Below are 19,279 nucleotides of genomic sequence, written 5' to 3'. Positions count from 1 at the left end.
TCTGAAGCTGCACATACTGGAAGGACTGTGACGCACACTAATGTGTCGTATACCGTTTTGCTTGTGTTATTATTATGAGACACAAGTAGTACGAGAAAGTGCATCTACACGACATGGCATTCCCTAGTGAAAGACTCCTCAGGTCTAATGTGTTATAGGACTGAGAGGTCCTCTCAGGCTGGTGGACCTCTCAGGCTGAGAGGGCCCCTCAGGTTGACCTCTCTGGCTGAGGGGACCCCTCGGATTCACAGGACCTCTCAGAAGCTAATGCCCAGATTTGACATCGGAACATCAATATTCAATTTCGCCGTCTACGTTGCACCTGTCGTCGGAGCGGTACAATCATACAGTGCTATGATACACCAGAGATAGATACAGACAAGTGCGTGTCACAAAACTCAACATATATTGAGTTCCTTCGATTGTGCAGATACACTCCAGGCGTGCACACTGCTATCAGATTATCTAACAGTTATTTCAAATGTCTTGCAGAATTGTGAATGTCTAATATTTGTTGAAGGATCGCTCGCAAGAAACTACACGAAACGGTAAACATCAGCAACAGAAACTAGATTTAGCACTTACATGTCTACAAAAGCATACAGTCATCATCAACACATACTGTCGTATTCCACAAAGCGTGAACTCATGGGACACATATTCGCAATGTCCGTACAGCGACGATGAAAAATATTCTTGAGGAACTCTGCTTCTCGGTGATCAAGTTCGTCTGTTCTACGTATACTGGGGGACTCGCGATGCACAGTCTAGTTTCCCTTGCTTGCGTAAGACGCCAACTAACTGGCGAGATTGGGTTCTCACCACCTTGGGTTCTCACCACCTGTCGCTTCGTACGAGATTCATCTGTAAGAAATACAATTTCAAAATGTCAGTGTAAATCAGTGTGTAGGCATCGAAATATATAACATACCGTTTGGCACAAAGCGCCGTTGGTAACCTAACGTGGTTGGTAATCTTCCTATCGACGCTCATAATGCGTGTCTGCGAACAGTGGTAAAAGCGTAAAGTGAACAGGAATGCCTGTCACTCACAAAAGCATATTTGACACATCGTCTACATACCACAAAAACAGTTAGAATCCCAAAGACAAAACGCAAATGACTTGAGATCCGCGGCCGACGTCCTCACACTTCACTTTTCAAAACAGACTGATTCAACCGCTGGCGACTGGCCGAAACGCTTCCAGTTACGTGCAGTGTAATAATGCACGGATTGCACGAACAATAGCTTCAAGGAGGAAGGGCATTACAAGGTTATCACGGCATCTGTTTCTTGGAGGAATAATGCACAAACATGTGAAATCTGGCGAACTATTTTCCAAAGAGGAAGAGGTAGCATGTCCCGCGGCGCGGAAAACATGTAGCAACTTGCTCTGGGAGGTGTTGCAGGACGCACCAAAGCTGTCTGAAAAGTCCCTCAAACCCCTCAGGGCTAGCTGAACGATTCTACAACGTCTTCCAGATTTTCTCTAAAAGGTCCTCTCAGACCACTCTGTGCTGCCTGAAAGGTCCTACCAGACCTTTCAAGATTTCTTGGAAGGTCCTCTCAGACCCTTCAGAAGTGCTAGAGGGTCCAATCAGACCTTTGAAGATTTTTTGAAAGGTCCTCTCAGACCTCTCAGGAAATTTTGAGTGGTCTCTTAGACACATTTTCGATAGGGATTGCCATATTTAAAAGTGTATGCAGGCCATTTCCCACAAATCATGAAGCTTCACTAGTAACCTCACGTCTTCAACAACCAGAACGAGTGCGTTATGGGGTGTAGTTCTGTTTTTAGAGCGTACGAAATGATACAATAGTGAGTTTTAGTATGTCGTATGCTGTCGCCTACGACACGCGTGCGTAAAGGGTTGCGTGGTGGTTCTGCGCAATGCACCAAGCTCTCTTTATATTCTACGCGTGAGCAGAACCACCAACGCTATCGCTTACGTACGCAAAGCCGACAGCGTACGATATACTAAAACTAAAAGAAGCTGTCTCATCAAAAATCAGCAACGTAACAACGGCCACTTGAAAGAACAGGCACGATTGGCACCTCGTGTTTTCGGAACTGTTGTCGTGAACGCCCGTGTAGTGAACACTGTTGTACGGTTTCTTGCAGCATTGACGTGCGTCCAAGTTGCCATGCAAATACCATTCTGAAAGATGGTCGGACTCGTTTTATACGATAGAGTTTTGCTTTTAGGATGTAGTGTGTTCCTCCGGTTGATAAGTGACCGCGTGCCTTTTATTCATCAGTGTCCTAAGAAGTTGGAGAAACGGGACCAATCTAAAGGGGTGCCAAAGTTCTTAGGATTGTGTGCACCCTCGGCAAAACATCAGACCAATTGAAGGATGATGACTTTAGGCCTCATTGACACAGCCGCTTCTGATCGAACAACGCCAATCGTTTTCCATTCCTCCGCGTGTCCGTCTTTCCCCACACTATATCTTGAATATGAGAGTCTGGTCCGAAAAAAAAAAAGAGAAACGAACGAGGATAAGACATACACTGGGTTTCATGTAACGGATCCGCTGAAGGGTGCCGCTACGGGAACGCGGCTTCATAACTAGCTTCTGACGTTACTGTCAAAATCGCTACACGTAGAATATACTTTAAAGCTGGTTTGGAAATCATAGCAACGCGTCTTTAACATGCGTGTTCTGGCATGTCCGGTTCCTTGTTGGGCAGGTTCGCTGCTTCAGTCAAGTTAGTCCATAGCAAAAGTGTATACTACTCTAAAGACGTATAACGTGAATAGCCCCATTGACTTCCATGGGTCAGCGTGCTATTCGTTAAGTGACCCAACAGCAGACGAACGAGCAACTGTCACGTGAGTGACGCCTTGATTGTACGTTCATAGCTCTACCTCACCTGAACAAACCAAATACGATTACGGGATCCACTACATTACAAGTGCAAGCTCTGAAGCTGCATGTAACCATTGAAATTCACGCACAAGATGTCTAGATCTGCATTTTTTTCTTACAGCCAGCAGCACCACAAGTGGACACCCGCCCCGTTAGCTGGGAAGAAGTTCAGAGCTGTCTGCTGCCTGCCTTCTATAAATTCAGCGATACGGGCACGACTCATGCAAAGCCTTCCAAAAGTGTCTACGACCTCGGAGAGACAATATAATCGAGACTTTTGAGAGCAGTATTCCTAATGTTAAATAGCCATTCGTAACCTGGCTTATTTCTTTTATGAGGGGACAGCCTCTGCGCTTCTCGCAGATGAATTTATGTAACAATGATACATGGCCACGTACACATATTGTCCGGTATAAGAGAGGAAACAAATAAAATTGATCATGGCAAAACTGGTATTCTCTATGGGTAGCTGGGAGTCATTCAAGGAACAATACTCATGGTAGCACATAGTGCCACCCCAGTTTATTTGCATAGACAAACCAAGAGAGTTACACTTGGTGCGGTGTCGGGAGGAAACAGTCCATCCCGGAATGAACGTACTGCGGTCATTTCATACGAACACAAGCGACACCTTCGTCGTAGCGGCCAGAACACGACCGCTGCTGCCAAGGCCGCGTTTGTTATCTCCAATGGGGATACGACCTCGCGTAAATAGTGGACAAACGTCTTTGGAGAAGCATTTCCACAATGTTCATAACTTCAGTTCAATGGTAGTTTCATTGTCGAGGCTATAAAAAACCCTGGACCGTGGAAAGCACATCAGTAGTATAACAGGGACATAAGTGCCACATTTTCTGATCCAGTTCAAACCATTCTAATCCAACGCAAGCCAGTCTAATCCAGTTCAAGTCGGTTCTAAGCCCTCTGAATGGTCTGCCCCAGGTGACGTCGTAGACCCCCTTTGAAGTTGATTGACCCCACTCCCCACGCATCTCAGTATTCCGCATATATAAAAAGAACTGAATATAAATAAAAAGAAAAGAATTAGGAAATAAAGGATAAACTACCCGATTGAACAAATCACCAGAATTATTCTGGTGTTTCCTGTTGTTCCTGCAGTTAACACTAGACTCTTCTGGTGTTTGTAATGTGCACATCAAAATTGTCTGGCTTGACACCAGGGTGATTCTGGTGCAGAGTGGCCTACTACGACATCAGAATGATTCTGGTGCCCTCTGGAATGCTTGGTGTGAGCACTAGACAGACGTAGTACCAGCTCCGGTGGCGCAGCGGTAACGCGTGCGCTTGGAGACTGGGAGGTCCGCGGTTCGAATCCGCGGGCCGGCTGTGCCGTCTGGGGTTTTTCCTGGGTTTCCCTCAGATGTGTAATAGGCGTATGCCGGCACAGTTCCCCTGAAGTCGGCCCATGGACGCAGCTATCCTCCCCCCGAGCGGATTCCGCTCGGTCTTCCACTTCACCCTTTCCTCTCCTCCTCTCCACCACCTTTCCCTTCCCGAGAAACATGCCGCCTAATCAGGCAGGCAGACCTCTCGGGTTCCTCCCAATGACACTCCTCCTCCTCCTCCTCCACAGACGTAGTGTTTTAATGTGACCGTTAGAGCGGTCCGGTGAGGTTCACAGACACCAGACGGCAGAGTACAAGTACTACGCGCTTTTACCATGGAAACCACAATTCACAATTTTCATGAGTTCGTTAGCCCCACTTTCTCGAGTTTGAAAACGAAACTTTCCGCTCTCATTGTCACATAAGACAGCGACAGCGCCATCGGCAGTAGTGTATGTTTTGAACTTATCGAGTTGACCGAGGTGGTTGAGGTTAGGGTCAATTCTCACTTGGCGACGCCCGACGCGATGGCGTGAGCGGGCGGCGGAAGTAGAGGCGCACTTCCGCCGGCCCGTCAGCGCGCACGATTCTCGTGTTCCCACCATAGTGGCATTCCGTCGTCCAAAGCAGACAAAAAATCAGGAGGCGTGGCCTTTCTGTGTCACCTAATTGGTCGCCAGCTGTCGTTCTCGGCAGCCCTCGCCGACGTCGAGAAAAAAGAAGGTCGGCAATGCAGTTTTATCTTTTTTATTTTATTTTTATTTTTTTTATTTATAAAATACTACAAACCCTGAAAGGGTCCCAGTAGGAGGGGCACAGAAAGTCCAAAATAATTTACAACAGGACACATATGTCACATCATGTAACTGCATTCAAGCCTTTCACAAATGCCGTGACAGAGCGGTGTGAGACCTGAGCAGATGACAGAGAATTCCATTCTTCGACGGTTCGAGGAAAGAACGAATATTTAAAGCAGTCAGTCCTGCACTGGAATGGTTTGAGTGTGCGCTGATGGCTTAGCCTTGTTGATCTGGGTGCGTGTGGAGTGATATAGTCCTGATGATTTATTCGAAATTGACCATTGAATAAATGAAAAAGAAACTGGAGCCTATGAGTCTTTCTACGCTCTTCCAGCGGTATTAAGCCACTCCGTGCGTAAAGAGGAGTAACTGAGGTGAGACGATGGTACGACTTAAAAATAAAACGTAACGCTCTCCTTTGTACGGATTCAAGAAGTCGAATATTCGCAATGGTGTACCGGTCCCAAACAATATCACTATATTCCAGAATAGGACGGACTAATGTTTTGAATGCCGTTAACTTAGTATGAGCTGTGCATTCACGGAAATGACGTTTTAAGAACCATAATTTCTTGTTAGCCTTCTTTGTTATGTACTGGATGTGCTTATTCCAGCGCAGGTCTGATGTAAGAAAAACGCCCAGGTATTTGTATTCGGAGACCCTTGAGAGATTCACTGAGTTAATACAATAATTGAAGGTGAGCGGTTTCCTTTTCCGAGTGACACTCATGACCACACACTTATTTATGTTAAGAGGTAACTGCCATGTCTCACACCAGTCAGCCATTTTCTGCAAACAATTATTTAAACATGCATAGTCATCACCGCCATTGATCTCCTCATGCAATACACAGTCATCGGCAAAAAAGTTCATTTTAACATCGATACCCATACCAACATCATTTATAAAAATTAAAAACAACAAAGGACCCAAGACCGAGCCCTGGGGAACACCGGATGTAACTGGTACGAAGGACGAGTCGGCGTTATTCGCATGGACAAATTGTTTTCTATTGTCAAGGTAGTTGGAAAGCCAGGTAAAGAGTTCATCATTTACAATTTCCTTCAATTTTAATAATAATTTACTGTGAGAGACTCTGTCGAATGCTTTAGCGAAATCCAGAAAAATAACGTCGACTTGTCCACGAGCGTCTACAACTTTGGCAAGGTCATGGGTAATGTTCACAAGCTGTGTCACTGTGCTTAGACCGTGGCGAAAGCCATGTTGACTGGTGGAGAAGAAATTCTTACTTTCCAGATATTTTGAAATATGCTTATATACGATATGTTCTAATACTTTACTACATGTGCTCAGAAGGGATATCGGCCGGTAATTTGCAATATTTAGTTTGGAACCTGTTTTAGGAATAGGAACAACCTTGGCTATCTTCCAATCGTCCGGGAGCTCCCCACGTGTCAAAGATACGTTAAAAATAAGAAAAAGGTACTTGGTGCACCACTCGGCGTACGGAGTTAGAAAAGTATTTGGGATGCCGTCTGGGCCTATGGCCTTCTTGCCGTTTAAGTTAAGGAGTAGAGTAAGGATTCCTTGCTCGCTAATGCTAAGTCGTGGCACTGGTTCTGTGGGAAAACTGGGCACAGATGGTAAGCACCCGTCGTCAATGGTAAATATGCCAGCAAAATGTTCATTGAGTAGAGAGGATACGGAGCAGCCGTCGTGAACAATATTATCGCCAGTGTGCTATCATTAATTGATTATCTTTGTTCGGCGAGGCGTGCCTCCAGAACTTGGATGGGTCCGATGTTAGCAGATTATGTAGTGTTATGTTGAAGTACCTTGTTTTTGATTCCCGTATATCCGCTCTCAGTTCAGCACGAAGCCGCCTGATATCAAGAGATAGGTTCTTGTCGCCCTTCCTAACTAATCTTTGTACTTTCCTTTTCTTATGAATTATTGAGCGAGTTATCCATGGATTTTCGGAAAGAAACCGTTTACGTCGTTGGGGCACGAACTTCCGGATGCATTCGTGCACCGTTCGTTTAAAGAGGTCCCACAGGGAGTTCACTGACACAGATGAAACTGCTAGGGCACTGAAGGTATCAAAGAAGTTGGAAAGCTCATCAATTACACTATTGTCGTCTGCCCTAGAAAAGTCATTAAATACGCGAGTTGTTAACTGCTGCCGTTTTTGGTGAAGGGTCCCAAATTCTAACAGTACCATCCTGTGGTCCGATATGCCTTCAAGGATGCTGCATTCCGCTTCTCTAGTAAATATCTTGTTTGATACAAACATAAAATCCAATATTGACGAGGTAGTGCCCTGCGTTCTCGTAGGCTCCTTAACGAGCTGGAGTAAATTGAACGAGAATGTCATATCGACGAGAGCGCGGGAACATTCATCGTTGGTCAACGCAGCGAGAGCAGACCAGTCAATGTTGGGCAAGTTAAAGTCACCACCAAGGATTACATAGGGATGGCGGGCAACGTGAGTGTTTATATAATCAGATAGCTTATTCAGAACGGATATGCCTGCAGAAGGAGGCCTGTAAAAGCCGCCTACAAGCAAATTTCCAAATGAGAGGAACAGCTTCACCCAAACCATTTCGACATCAACAGCTTCCGGCAGCACAATGTACTCAATATTTTTTTAGGACAACAGCGACGCCTCCACCTCTAGAGGATCTATCCTTACGAACAACAGTATAGTTGGGTGGAATTATTTCATTACTTTCAATATCACTGTGAAGCCAAGTCTCCGTAACAATGAGCACATCCGGATCATGAGACAAAAGCAAACTTTCTATGTCTACTATTTTGTTCACCATGCTTCTGGCATTTAGATTAAGAAGCCGAAATTTATCAGAACCAGTCTTTCCATTAAGTCAAGCTTTATTAGTACTGGTCAGTGGTGCATCCTTTACAGAGGTTGCTTTGCGTCGCTGACCAGAAGCATAGTCCCAAACGTACAACACGCCATCTATGTACAACTTGTCATAACTCGACCGTACTTTAGCACCTCGTGACCTTTCATCGCGAGCGCTGTTCCATAACAATTTCCTTGTTGCCCTAATTCTACTAGAGAAGTCTTCCGTAATGAACAGCTTCGTGTTTTTAAGCTTACTTGCATTACGCAACACCTCAGTTTTCTCGCGGAAATCGAAAACTCTTAGTATGACAGGACGAGGTTTACTTGAAGACCGCCTACCCAATCGGTTTATACGTTCAACTGAGGAAACCGTAACGTTAAGCTTATTTTCGAAAATTTCTTTTAGCACTTTTATTTTTAGGTTGTCCTCAGATTCGCCTTCCTCTTCTGGCACGCCGTGAACGATAAGGTTGTTGCGCCTCTGTCGGTTTTCAAGGTCATCAACTTTCTGTTCAAATTCTTGCAACGTGTGTTTAAAACTGGCAATGTCAGACACACACTCACTCACGACAGCTTGGCCTCCACTTAACATATCTACGGTAGCCTCAATTGTAGCTATATTGCTGGCCAGGCTCTCGATCTTCATTTCTAAACTAGATTGACTTATCCTTAATTCACTGATAACGGCTTCAAGTTTCCTATTACTTTCATTCACAGACTCGATCCGTTTGGTTATCTCCCGTTGACCACTAATCATTAGCGAAAGCTGTTCCTCTATCGTTGGCCCGGGGTTAGATTCGACGTCGCCCGACAACATGAGGAGCATCTCTGAGATATTGACATAGAATGCGATGCAAACTTGAGGGCACGGCAGCAGTATCAAACACAAGTCATTACTAGAGTAGCAAGGGTAGTTACGCTTACCAACCTGAATAACAAACAGAGGATACATCAGTGAGCATGCTGTCATACTGCCGCAATGCCCTCTGTCAGACTGGGGAAGCTCTGATGCTTTTAACGTGTCTTCCGATGACGTCACAGTAGATAGTGCGGGGGCGTAGATGATTTTGCTCAACGTCTCTTCTCTACCGACTCCGGAAATGCGCGTCTATATCCGCCGCCAGCTCACGACGCCGCGTCGGGCGTCGCCAAGTGAGAACTGGCCCTTAAGGCCTGGTCCCATAGCTCCAATTTGAGCTGCAGCGCCAGAGCGCCGCAGCGCCAACTGCAGGAGAGGTCCCATAGCTTTTGGCGGCAGCGCCAAAGCGCCAGAGCGGCAGGAACTCTCTGGCGCTTCCGTATCAAATAACTTGGTTGCTCTGGTGCTCTACAGCTCTGGCGCTTACTCTCTTTACTGTAGCTTTTTGTAAATAAAGAATCTATTATTGCTTCTTTCTACATATGATCAATAAAATATGCCGACCAAGGAACCCTGTAGTCCATTCCTTTGCCCGGAGTGAGTGCATAACAGTAACCATAAGCCCTGAGTTGTTTGAATTCGTTAAAATCCCTTCTCGAGGCCGTACAGGCGCCATCCTAACTAAATACAAGTGCGAAAGCTTCTGTCGACCGGTGGATTAGCGCATTGTCGGCCCTTTGATTTCATTATGTCCCCGATGAGAAACCTTGAGCTGCGGTTTTCTGGCCTGTGTTCGACGTACCCAAGTCTGTCAGTCTTCACGATGTTTTGCCCAAGTGACGAACTCCGCGAGAGATTGCTTCTCGAAGTTGAGGAGAAGCCTTCCCTTTGGAACAAGTGGGACGCTCAGTATAACGATTGCGGCGAAGTCTCCAGGCTTTGGTTAGAAGTTGCTGAGGCACTTAACCACCCCCAGATGACAGGTAAGAAATTCACTGATTTATTATTGTTTTACGAGTTCAAAAGGAGACTTTCGTCGTCTCTTCCATCTCCGTTAGCCCAATGCCTTCAGGTAGGGAAAGAGAAACCAAAACTACCTCAGATGAAATTCTGAAACACACTACTCAGTGTACAAGATGAGAACAGTCACGAACACTTCACGATCTATCTGAAAGAGTAGAGGTTGATGCGCATCGGAATGCAAGCTATAGCTAGAACCAGTGCTAAAACCAACATCATTACTCAATCTTGCCTTTTTGAGAACACCATTTATTCATCCTAAACAATGAGAAGAGAAGCGAGTTGCTTGATTCCTTTAATACTATTATCCAGTACTGGAACTTATCAACCAAAGGTGCTAATGCTATTAATGGCTAATGTTTTAGTTATTATTAATTATACAAGATTAGGAACTGTGACAGTGAAGTTTACATAGTAGATAATAGTCTACACTAATAGCACACTTCATTTTACATTGTGTTTATTGATTGTGCGCATTTAAAAAAAAAGCTGGGAGAAGTGTGAGGTATTGACTCCTTGCTGAGTGAGCATATCTGATAGCATGCTCCAGCAAAAACCCCACCATCAAGGTATTAACTCAGTATTGGCTCGAATATTTCCTCCACGCCCAGGGCATATGTTGTTTCCAGTGCTGAGAGAGTGCGACAAGGAATGTATTTATGTAGTGCCCACCAACAGCGAAAGCCTAAGCGGAGGTGCACTATCAATTTAAGTAACAAACGATGCAAAACAGAAGGAGCCAGATAAACATTAACATCAAATTACACGAAAATATTTATAACACAGGAAGCAAAAGAAGAAAAGTCTGCAAATATATCTAGACTTTCAAATTTCAAGTGATCGTACATGCACTTAAGACGTACAACGGGGGTGGTACATCCAAATAAGTCACGTGATGATGGAGAGAAGATTAACTGGAAAAAGGTTAGTCTAAGTGGAACATATATATGAATGGCACGTAAGAGACACGGTGCATCAACGATGCTATGCATAAGCTTGTACAGAAATGTCATGTCCTCATGATGACGGCATGCCCTTATGGACACCATACACAGCTTCGATAAAAGATGATGGTAATCGTAGTACCACGCCCTGTTTAAAAATCTATTATAAATAATACCGACAAATTTCCTCAAAATGCCTTCCAAGTAGTCAGATTCGGATTGTGAAATGCAGTTCCACTCGACAGAAGAAAGCTCTAGCCTACTACAAACAAGACTCTAAAACAAGCAGATCACTGATTGAGTTTCTTAGAAGTTCTGAGAAATACGCCTTATAAACCCCAACATTCTCATGCAGAAGCCATAAATGTATGAAACGTGATGATCAAGCTTTGAGGTGCTATCGAGTACCACACCGAGATGACGTGCAACATTCACTCGTTCAATCTGCACATACTCTAACCAGTAATCGTAGAATAACATTGAAGGTTTCCTGGTAAAGGGGAGAATGTTTGTTTTAGCAGTATGTAATATACATATTTCATTTTTAATATTTGGGCATTTAGCTTACACCATTCGTTAACAACATCAGTATCGACTTGAACAGAGTCACAATCGGTATTATAAGATATCGAACGCAAAACTTGTATGCCATCTGCTAACAGTACAATCTCACAATGCTTCACTATGTTAACGACATCGTTGACAAAGGTGAGAAATAGATGAGGACCCAAGTTGCTTCCTTGAGGTACATCAGATATAGAGATAAATGGAGTAGAGAGGTCACCACCCACCCTAACAACCTCAGTTTTGTCAGTAAGGTAACTTTTTAGCCAAACACAATAATTATTGTGCAAGCAATACTGACTACCTTTCAGAACAAGCACATCATGCACCACACAGTCAAACGCCTTATCGAAATCAAAATAGACAGTGTCTACTTGTTGCCGATTACGGACAAGTGGTGCTGTGTAGTGCAGTAATGTACACAAGTTCGTTTCCATACATCTACCTCTCATGACGCCACATTGTTCTGAACAAATTTTGTTGCATAAGAAGTAATAGAAACGAGCATGGACGATCATTTCAAGTACTTTTGAAAAATAACATAACAAAGAAACCAGTTGATAATTATTAACAGCACATGGATCACCACACTTCAAAACAGGTATAACAGCAACTGATTTGCAGTTACTAGGAGACACGGCAGTCTGCAAAGACAAGTAAAAAACATGAGTTGGAGAGAACAACAGGAGCTCAGCACAGCCTTCGACAGTAAAGTTAGGAATACCGTCAATACCAGAGGCTGTCCCCCACTGCCTTTCGATAGCGAAAAAAAAAAACCTCATGATTGTGAATGGGAGCAAGTGAAAGAGAGTCGTTACTCTGTATTCCAGTGTCACATGCCGAGTTAAAGCTAGCACAAAAATAACACGAACTGAAGTGGCCAATATGTTGCTCACTACAGCAGGGTCAGTAATGAGGCGAGAGTTGTCTCATACTGTGAGGTCATGAGGACGGTTGTCCCGTTTATATTGATTAACAAGTTTCCAAATTTTTTTGAGTCGTGTTACTTAGGCTCTTCCCGGCTGACTTGTCATAAAGTGTTTTATCTGTGTCAAACAGCTTTTTACAAAGAGCACGTGCAGTGTTGAACTTGTCATACCAATGCTGAGAGCCATTCTTTTTGTACAGCTGGTGACAGAGCAGTTTCCTACTTAAACATTCTTTCAGCTCCTTAGAAAACCAAAGAAGGTGTTTGTCATTACAAGAGTGGCTTTTTGGTACATACTTATCAATTGCAGTACACATAATATCCGTTAACTTCCAAACTGCAGAATCAACGCACTGATCGTGCAGTACATCATCAAAGGACCGCTGTTGTAAGTAATTGTACAATCCCAGATAATCACAAAGTGTGTAATTATACCACCGCCATACATGTTGTTTACCTGTGTTTGCTGAGGAACTGCTGAAATCTTTACAACACAAATGCAAAAATGAGAATTTTCCCTGTGCCATGAAATGCACTAAGACAAGCAAAACATGAGGAGTTTTACAAGTAGTTACACAACATAGTAGAGCACACAGAAACCTATTTACAGTCTCCAAACCACATGTGCAATGAGTTCCACAATAGTGAACGTCTAATCACTGTTTGTGTCACAAATCCAGTGGAACTATGCAAGAAAACCTGGAAGAGGTTGTTCGACAGCTTCCGAAGGACTCTTGTTAACAAAGAAGGCGGCAACCAGTGGGGCTGGCCTGGACGACGTGCTTGAGGCAGAGGAGAGCAGTGGGGTACCCAAGTGGAAGTTTTGCCATGCTCTCCTCTTCCTCAAAGATGTCATTACACCAATGAGGTAGGTGCACTCTCAGTATAATGTAACAGCACTGCATCTACGTAACACAGCCTTTATGGAACATACATTTTCTTCAGGACTGTCTCAAACCGGCCCACAGAGCCAACTGGAGAAGACACTCTGCAACCCAGAGCTGAAGGATCTGAGGCACAGGTGCGCTTGAATCATGTATAAATAAGAAAGACATGCACTCATATATATGTACACAACTCCTATTCAAGTACTTGAAGATATGACGCTACATTATATACACATCAATACAGTATGTACATGTAATGCATAAACATGTTTTTACAAAGTATATATACACTGTGTATACCACACAGATATTAAGTATCCACTCTGTCCTCCACTTGAATGCTTTGAAGATTCCAACAAGCCATTTGTAGTAGAAGTTGTATCACATATGACACTAAACTGTGTTCTCGTTCGCACTCTCCTTGCATAGGACAGTGTAGCCCAAGAGGTGCTGGACGAGCATGACTACTTTTCTGCTAGGGCATCGAGGAGGAGAGCCAGGGACCGTCCACGTCTCAAGCTCCTTACGTCACAGCAGATGAGGAGGATGCTCCGCTGTCAGCGCCGCCTGCTATGGCACGTCGTAGGAGAAATAGGAAATCGGCAGCGCCTGATATGGAGGATGACCTGCAGGGTGCTCTTAGGTCACTTGCAAAAGAGCTCAGGGACTCCAACGTGGCACTGCAGGCACCTTTGGACCCCAGCTACCACTTTGGAGAGTTTGTGTCAACTTGGGTGGCGAAAGTACCTCCCCATAGACAGCTTGAATGCCAGATTGCAGTGCTGCAGCTAGTGCAGTCCTTCATGGAGCCAGAGACTGTAAACATTGCAATGGAAGAAGAAGAGTGAGTAATCTGTGCGGCTGCTTTTTGCTATATATAGGGAGTGACTTTTTCTAGTTAATTGCCTTTCTCAGATTCAGGAGGGGGGAATCGGGCACTGTTTTTAAATGTGTAATTTGGTGAGAAATCAGGCGATAACTGTGTCTTCGCGTGTTATTGGGTGTGTTTGTTTCTTCTCTTATCTATTAGGTCCTTAGGTGTGTGGTGACCTACTAGCACTAATTCCTGAAGGCATAGACAGTGCTGACAGTGCAGGCATAGACAATGCATTGTGTATTTCTGTGGTGGCCTTTGTTCGTCTTCAGTTGAAACGTCACTTCAGGATTTCATACTGACTAGAATTCAAGGCAAAATTTTGTTTAACGCGAATTGGTTGGATGTCGGCTCGTTTGTTCAGAAATAATCCGGCAGAATCGGGTTTAACCCAAAAAAGTCACTCCCTAGCTATGTACAATATATTTGCTAGTTTTAAGGTCAGAGAGAGGGATATATAAATGTAAAAAAATGTAGAAAAAAAGGAAGCTTAGGACACACTGGTGTTCAATAAGGCTTGATGCACGAAGGCACCGAGTGGCTTAAATGACTACTTAAGCATGTATGCTCAGGACAGTTTTTCATTGCTTATGTAAACAAGTTGTCTTTACAGACCTTTCTAGACGTCCCTGTGTGGCCTTTGAACGCCAGCCTTATGCCACTGCCAATCCACTGCACCAGACTCACTTGAAAAGTACTCTGCAAAGACGTTCCTCACGTTTGCGGCCTCACGGGACAAACGCCTTGTGAGAGTAGCAGTGAGGTCCCCCAATGCACATGCTGGATTTCTGGCGAGCACTTGCCTCCATTCACCGTCCTCCGCTGCACCAGCATTGCAGCGTCGATCTGCAAAGCCTTTAACAAAATTTCGACAGGTTATACCCTCTAGCTCATAAAAAAAAGTTTCAATTCATTTACCGCAGCAACATTTTTTTTTTACAATGTCGACTCCACTGTGGCAAAGTGTACTAAAACCAGCTTCCACACATTATTCTGAGAGGGACCCTTATCGCATTTGTTGTTGCAGTTAAACTTCATACTTGCATCTTTACTTCCGCCATTACTACATTTTAAATTCCTGTACAAATTTTTTAAGCTTTGTGCTTCACATGTAGTTGTTTGTGCACCTGTTTTATTTTTCATTCTTCACACAGGGTGTCTCTTTCTAGCTGCAACAAAGTTTCATAAAAAGGGGAGTTGCCTTATCACGCTTTCACTTTTGTCATTGGATTAGTCGATGGGGCTGCTACTAGGAAATTGTATTTTTTTCCTCAACCAGGGGACAAATTAACAGATAAATTTTCATCACCTTTTTATTTTATTTACTTTAGGGAGCATGTTGCAATTGCAATATTAAACATGAGAGAACTGATGTTCTGAGGCTGGAACAACATAGAAGGGATAATCACATACAAGGCCTCAAGATGCTTAATCTTTCATCAAGATCTTTCATCTGCAATATTAAAACCTGATCTCCACATGATGCCCTCGAACCACTGATGAAGCACAAAAGTAATCACAACGTGCGCTACGGACCTAGGCATTTTACTTCTGTCGTCTGCTATAAACAGTAAGTAATCGGCAAAGGAGTGAGAGTGACGTCGGTATCTCCGCCCTCACTTAACGTCACAGAAAGACGTCACATGCAATTCAGGCAAACCCTCTTCATGGTATGTTTCACAATTTTTGTTTGCTTGTTTTGCTTGCAAGCAGCGTTGTGCACCACCACTACGTATCAGCACTTATTGTGCTGGGGGAAGGGTGATGGCCGTGCCCAGCAGCATGGGAGGAGTGATACGGCGAGTGACTCCGAACACACGAAAACAAAGAAAAGAAAGCACAGAAGAAACACAACGTCGTTAGACATACCGTAACAAGGGTTCCCTACGTCACGTATGACGTCTTTCTCTGACATTAAGTAAGGGCCTAGATATCAACATCGCTGACGCTCTTTTGCCAACCACTTAGAGTAGACGATAGTGGTCAAATACCTAGGTTCGTAGCGTGCGCTGTGATTACTTTTGTGCTTCATCTGTGCCTCGAGCACATAATGTGCACATCACCCTTTAATATCGCAGTTGCAATGTGCTCCCTAAAGTCAATAATTAAAAAGTTGATTGAACTACCTTTGTTAGTTAGTCCCCTGAGGAAAAATATGATTTCCTAGTAGGAGCCCCGTCAAGTAATCCAATGACAAAAGTAAAAGCGTCCTAAGGCAACTCCCCTTTTTACGAAAATTTGTTGCAGATAAAAAGCTACACCCTGTAACGAGAGGATAGAGAGGTAGCAAGCGAGCTGGTGGTATAGATCCATAATTTAAAAACCCGAGGCTAGGGGACAAATTGGAGACCTTTTCTGTGTTGTCATTTTTTGTCCCCTTATCGCGGGTTTTTAAGTTATGGAAGATCCTGTATATTTGTGGGTTTAGCCAAGTGCATTTGTTCAGGATCACCGAAGACCATAGTCAGCATTTTGTATTTTTGCTAACTAATTAAAATTAACTAACACTTAAATTAGTGACTTGAGAGCCAATACGTCAATGGACAAGTGATACAGTAATATGAGACATTATCGAATAAGGTGTCCTCAATACGGTGCCCTTTGCATGCCCATTTGACACTTTTTTAAGTCACTAACTAATGAGGTACTTAATTAGCATAAATTTTTAAGCATACACGTGTTAATATTGCTTGTTCTCCAATCTCGTACTTAAGCATATTAGCATGTATGTTTTTTGTTCTATGTGTATTTTGGATTTGTACACTACAAGTAATTTGTGTCCTCACATGTTGTTTATATGTATTGTCACCTTGCAACTACTCTAAGCATCAAACTACAAGTTCCTTCAAAAAATTGCATTTTTTTTTACTTTTTCAGTGGTCTATTTTCCACACTGCATCAGCACACATCTATGCAAAGGGGGAAATACATTGTTCACCTGTGTTATCTGTGGTTGGTATCCCATTTTTTTCTTATTATTACTGTTGTCGGTGCTGCCTTACCCGGTGGACAATATGTCTATATGTATATAGGCCGCCTGAATATGCGCCACCGGGACGCAAGGATCCCGAAGGCATTTTTACTCACCGTCTGCAATATGCAAATGTATTACCGCCCTGCTGTACTTTATGTTGGATTGCTACAATTAGCTACACAAACATTGCTGATCGAATATGTTTTGTATGTCATGAAACATCTTCCTTAGCCATCATCAGTAGACTTATTTGCATTGCCCTTTCCAGATTCAGTGAATGAATTCACTTGCACCAACTTTATAGAAATGCACATTTGCAGTGCACTAACATGTGAGGCTTTTGCTGGGAATGGTCACAGTGAATCATGTTTGGTATCCAGACATGTATAGTGTACTACAAATGCGCATCTCTATAAAATGCCTACATATGCCTTGTAGAGCATCTTCAGGTAGTCGCAGAAATATATGAGCTGCTATACCTGTGAAAGGCTTGTGTTGTACACTCTCTTGGTGTCGTCCAAGTCTGTGCCCGGGAAAGGTAGCATAAAGTCTGGACGTAACTGGAAGGCCTCGTCCCCCACAAACACATAGGGGGCTTCCAGGGATGATCCAGGAAGCCTCCTTGGCGCTGGGAGTCCCAAGACACCAGCTTCAAGGTCCCTGCCCAGTGTGCATGCCTTGAAAATCCCTCCATCGGACTGAGAGCCATGAGCTCCGATGTCAACATACGGGAACATGTAGCTGGCATCCGCTACGGCCATCAGTACGATGGAGTGTGACCCCTATGAGGAAGAGTGCTCTGTATGGTTTGATCCTAAATTACAGAAAATAATGATAGAATATTACGCCACCTTATAGTTATAGAACATGGACCCTCCATTCTTTGGGGCTTCAATCATGATGTGCTTCCACAGCACCAATGCAGTTAGAGAATGCCCGCCTCTCCTCAAAGTGCTGGGCGCACTGTGCCCACACCTCTGGTGTAGGACTCTGTAACATACCAAACACTGGCTTGAATATAACACTACCTACATGGTGGCAATGGCAAAATGAAACATCATTCAGTCCTTTAGTACATAAAAATGAAAAGCAAGAAAGGCGTTTGCTTTTCTGCAAACTCCTGCACTTTTGTTTGACTTTTTTCTTAAGTAGGGATTGCATTATGTGGTAATTACATTACCGTAATTTCACGCATATTAGCCGCGGCTTATGCGCGATTTTTTTCTCACGAGCGCTCTGCGGCTTACCCACCGGTACGGCTTATCTGATCACTATTTTTTTTCTCGTATGTTTCCCATACGCCGGTTTTAACGAAAGGGCCGGCAGTGTCTCAGGAACGGCACTGCCATGCCATGGCACGAACAGTGCGTAACAGGGATTTGTCCACATTCGAATAGATTGGTCTTCCTGGTGCATTCCCCTAAGCAGCTTTAACGAAAGCGGTGACAGTGACTCACATCTTCTGGAAGACAACTGACCCATCAAGCCATGAAAAACGCCAAACAATTGCACAATCCGATCTTGGTAGAACTCTAGAACCGACCTCCTTTGTTGCACACTGTGCCGACCCCGAAGTATGGACCATAGGGTTTATGGCCTTCAATATGGTCTCCTTTGTCGCACAAATCAGTCGTCTCGTATTGCCCGCGGCTTATCTGCCAGAAAATTTTCAAACACATTCCTAAAAACTCGTCCTGCGGCTTATCTGTGGTGAGGCTTATACGCGTGAAATTACACATCAGTGCATCGGTTGCACTCGGCAGGTGTATATGCCAAAGAGATACTACGATAGCTACTCCGTAATTTTCCAACACTACAAGACTGCCATTCAAAGCTATACTGTTGCCATTTTATGGCTACATTTTTGAAGAAAAAAAATTTTGGAATTGGCAGTGAACAAAACGAAATATAGCTTTGAATGGCTCCACATATAAGTACATAAGCATTTACTACAAGTAGCATGCAACTATTATTTGCAACTTACAGGCAGGTAGATGGGCATCAGTTACTCCCACAAGGCTGTGCGCGTTTCGTAAACAATCCTCTTGATGGTTGTGAAGCCAATCCAGAAGCTGTATGCCACACTACTGAGATAGCTTCCAGATGCAAGATACCTGAAATTACAAAGTTAAATTCATACTGGTTGGTGCGCAGTAGAGCTAGCAAATGAGGACCGTGTTAAGCCAGCACATGAGCAATTAATCGCAGTCATTTTTTTTAAGCATGAAAGGAAGAGCCGGTTTGAGTAAAAAGGACAAAACTTACCTCAGTGTGGTGGCCAACCGATGTGGTGGTTCCAGAGCTGGACGGCCATGGGGATACTTCAGCAGCCTGTGTCTGACGAGGCTCAACAAGTAGTCAAACTGCTCAGGAGATACACGGAC

At 43.9% G+C, this 19,279-nt stretch overlaps 1 protein-coding gene across 1 annotated transcript in view; it reads left to right on the top strand.

Annotated features, from left to right (window-relative positions):
* LOC135397813 (uncharacterized) overlaps positions 1 to 3,314 on the top strand; it is a 158,530-nt gene extending 155,216 nt beyond the window's left edge. The window contains exon 6 of the mRNA XM_064629372.1: positions 2,993 to 3,314. Within this exon, the coding sequence (XP_064485442.1) occupies positions 2,993 to 3,139 (147 nt within the window). The 3' untranslated portion in view covers positions 3,140 to 3,314. The remainder of the gene's footprint in view (positions 1 to 2,992) is intronic.
* The last annotated feature ends 15,965 nt before the right edge of the window (positions 3,315 to 19,279 follow it).

This window comes from Ornithodoros turicata, chromosome 6 (assembly GCF_037126465.1).
Source record: "Ornithodoros turicata isolate Travis chromosome 6, ASM3712646v1, whole genome shotgun sequence".
Classification (NCBI taxonomy): domain Eukaryota; kingdom Metazoa; phylum Arthropoda; class Arachnida; order Ixodida; family Argasidae; genus Ornithodoros; species Ornithodoros turicata.
This window is presented reverse-complemented; position numbering and strand designations above follow the sequence as displayed.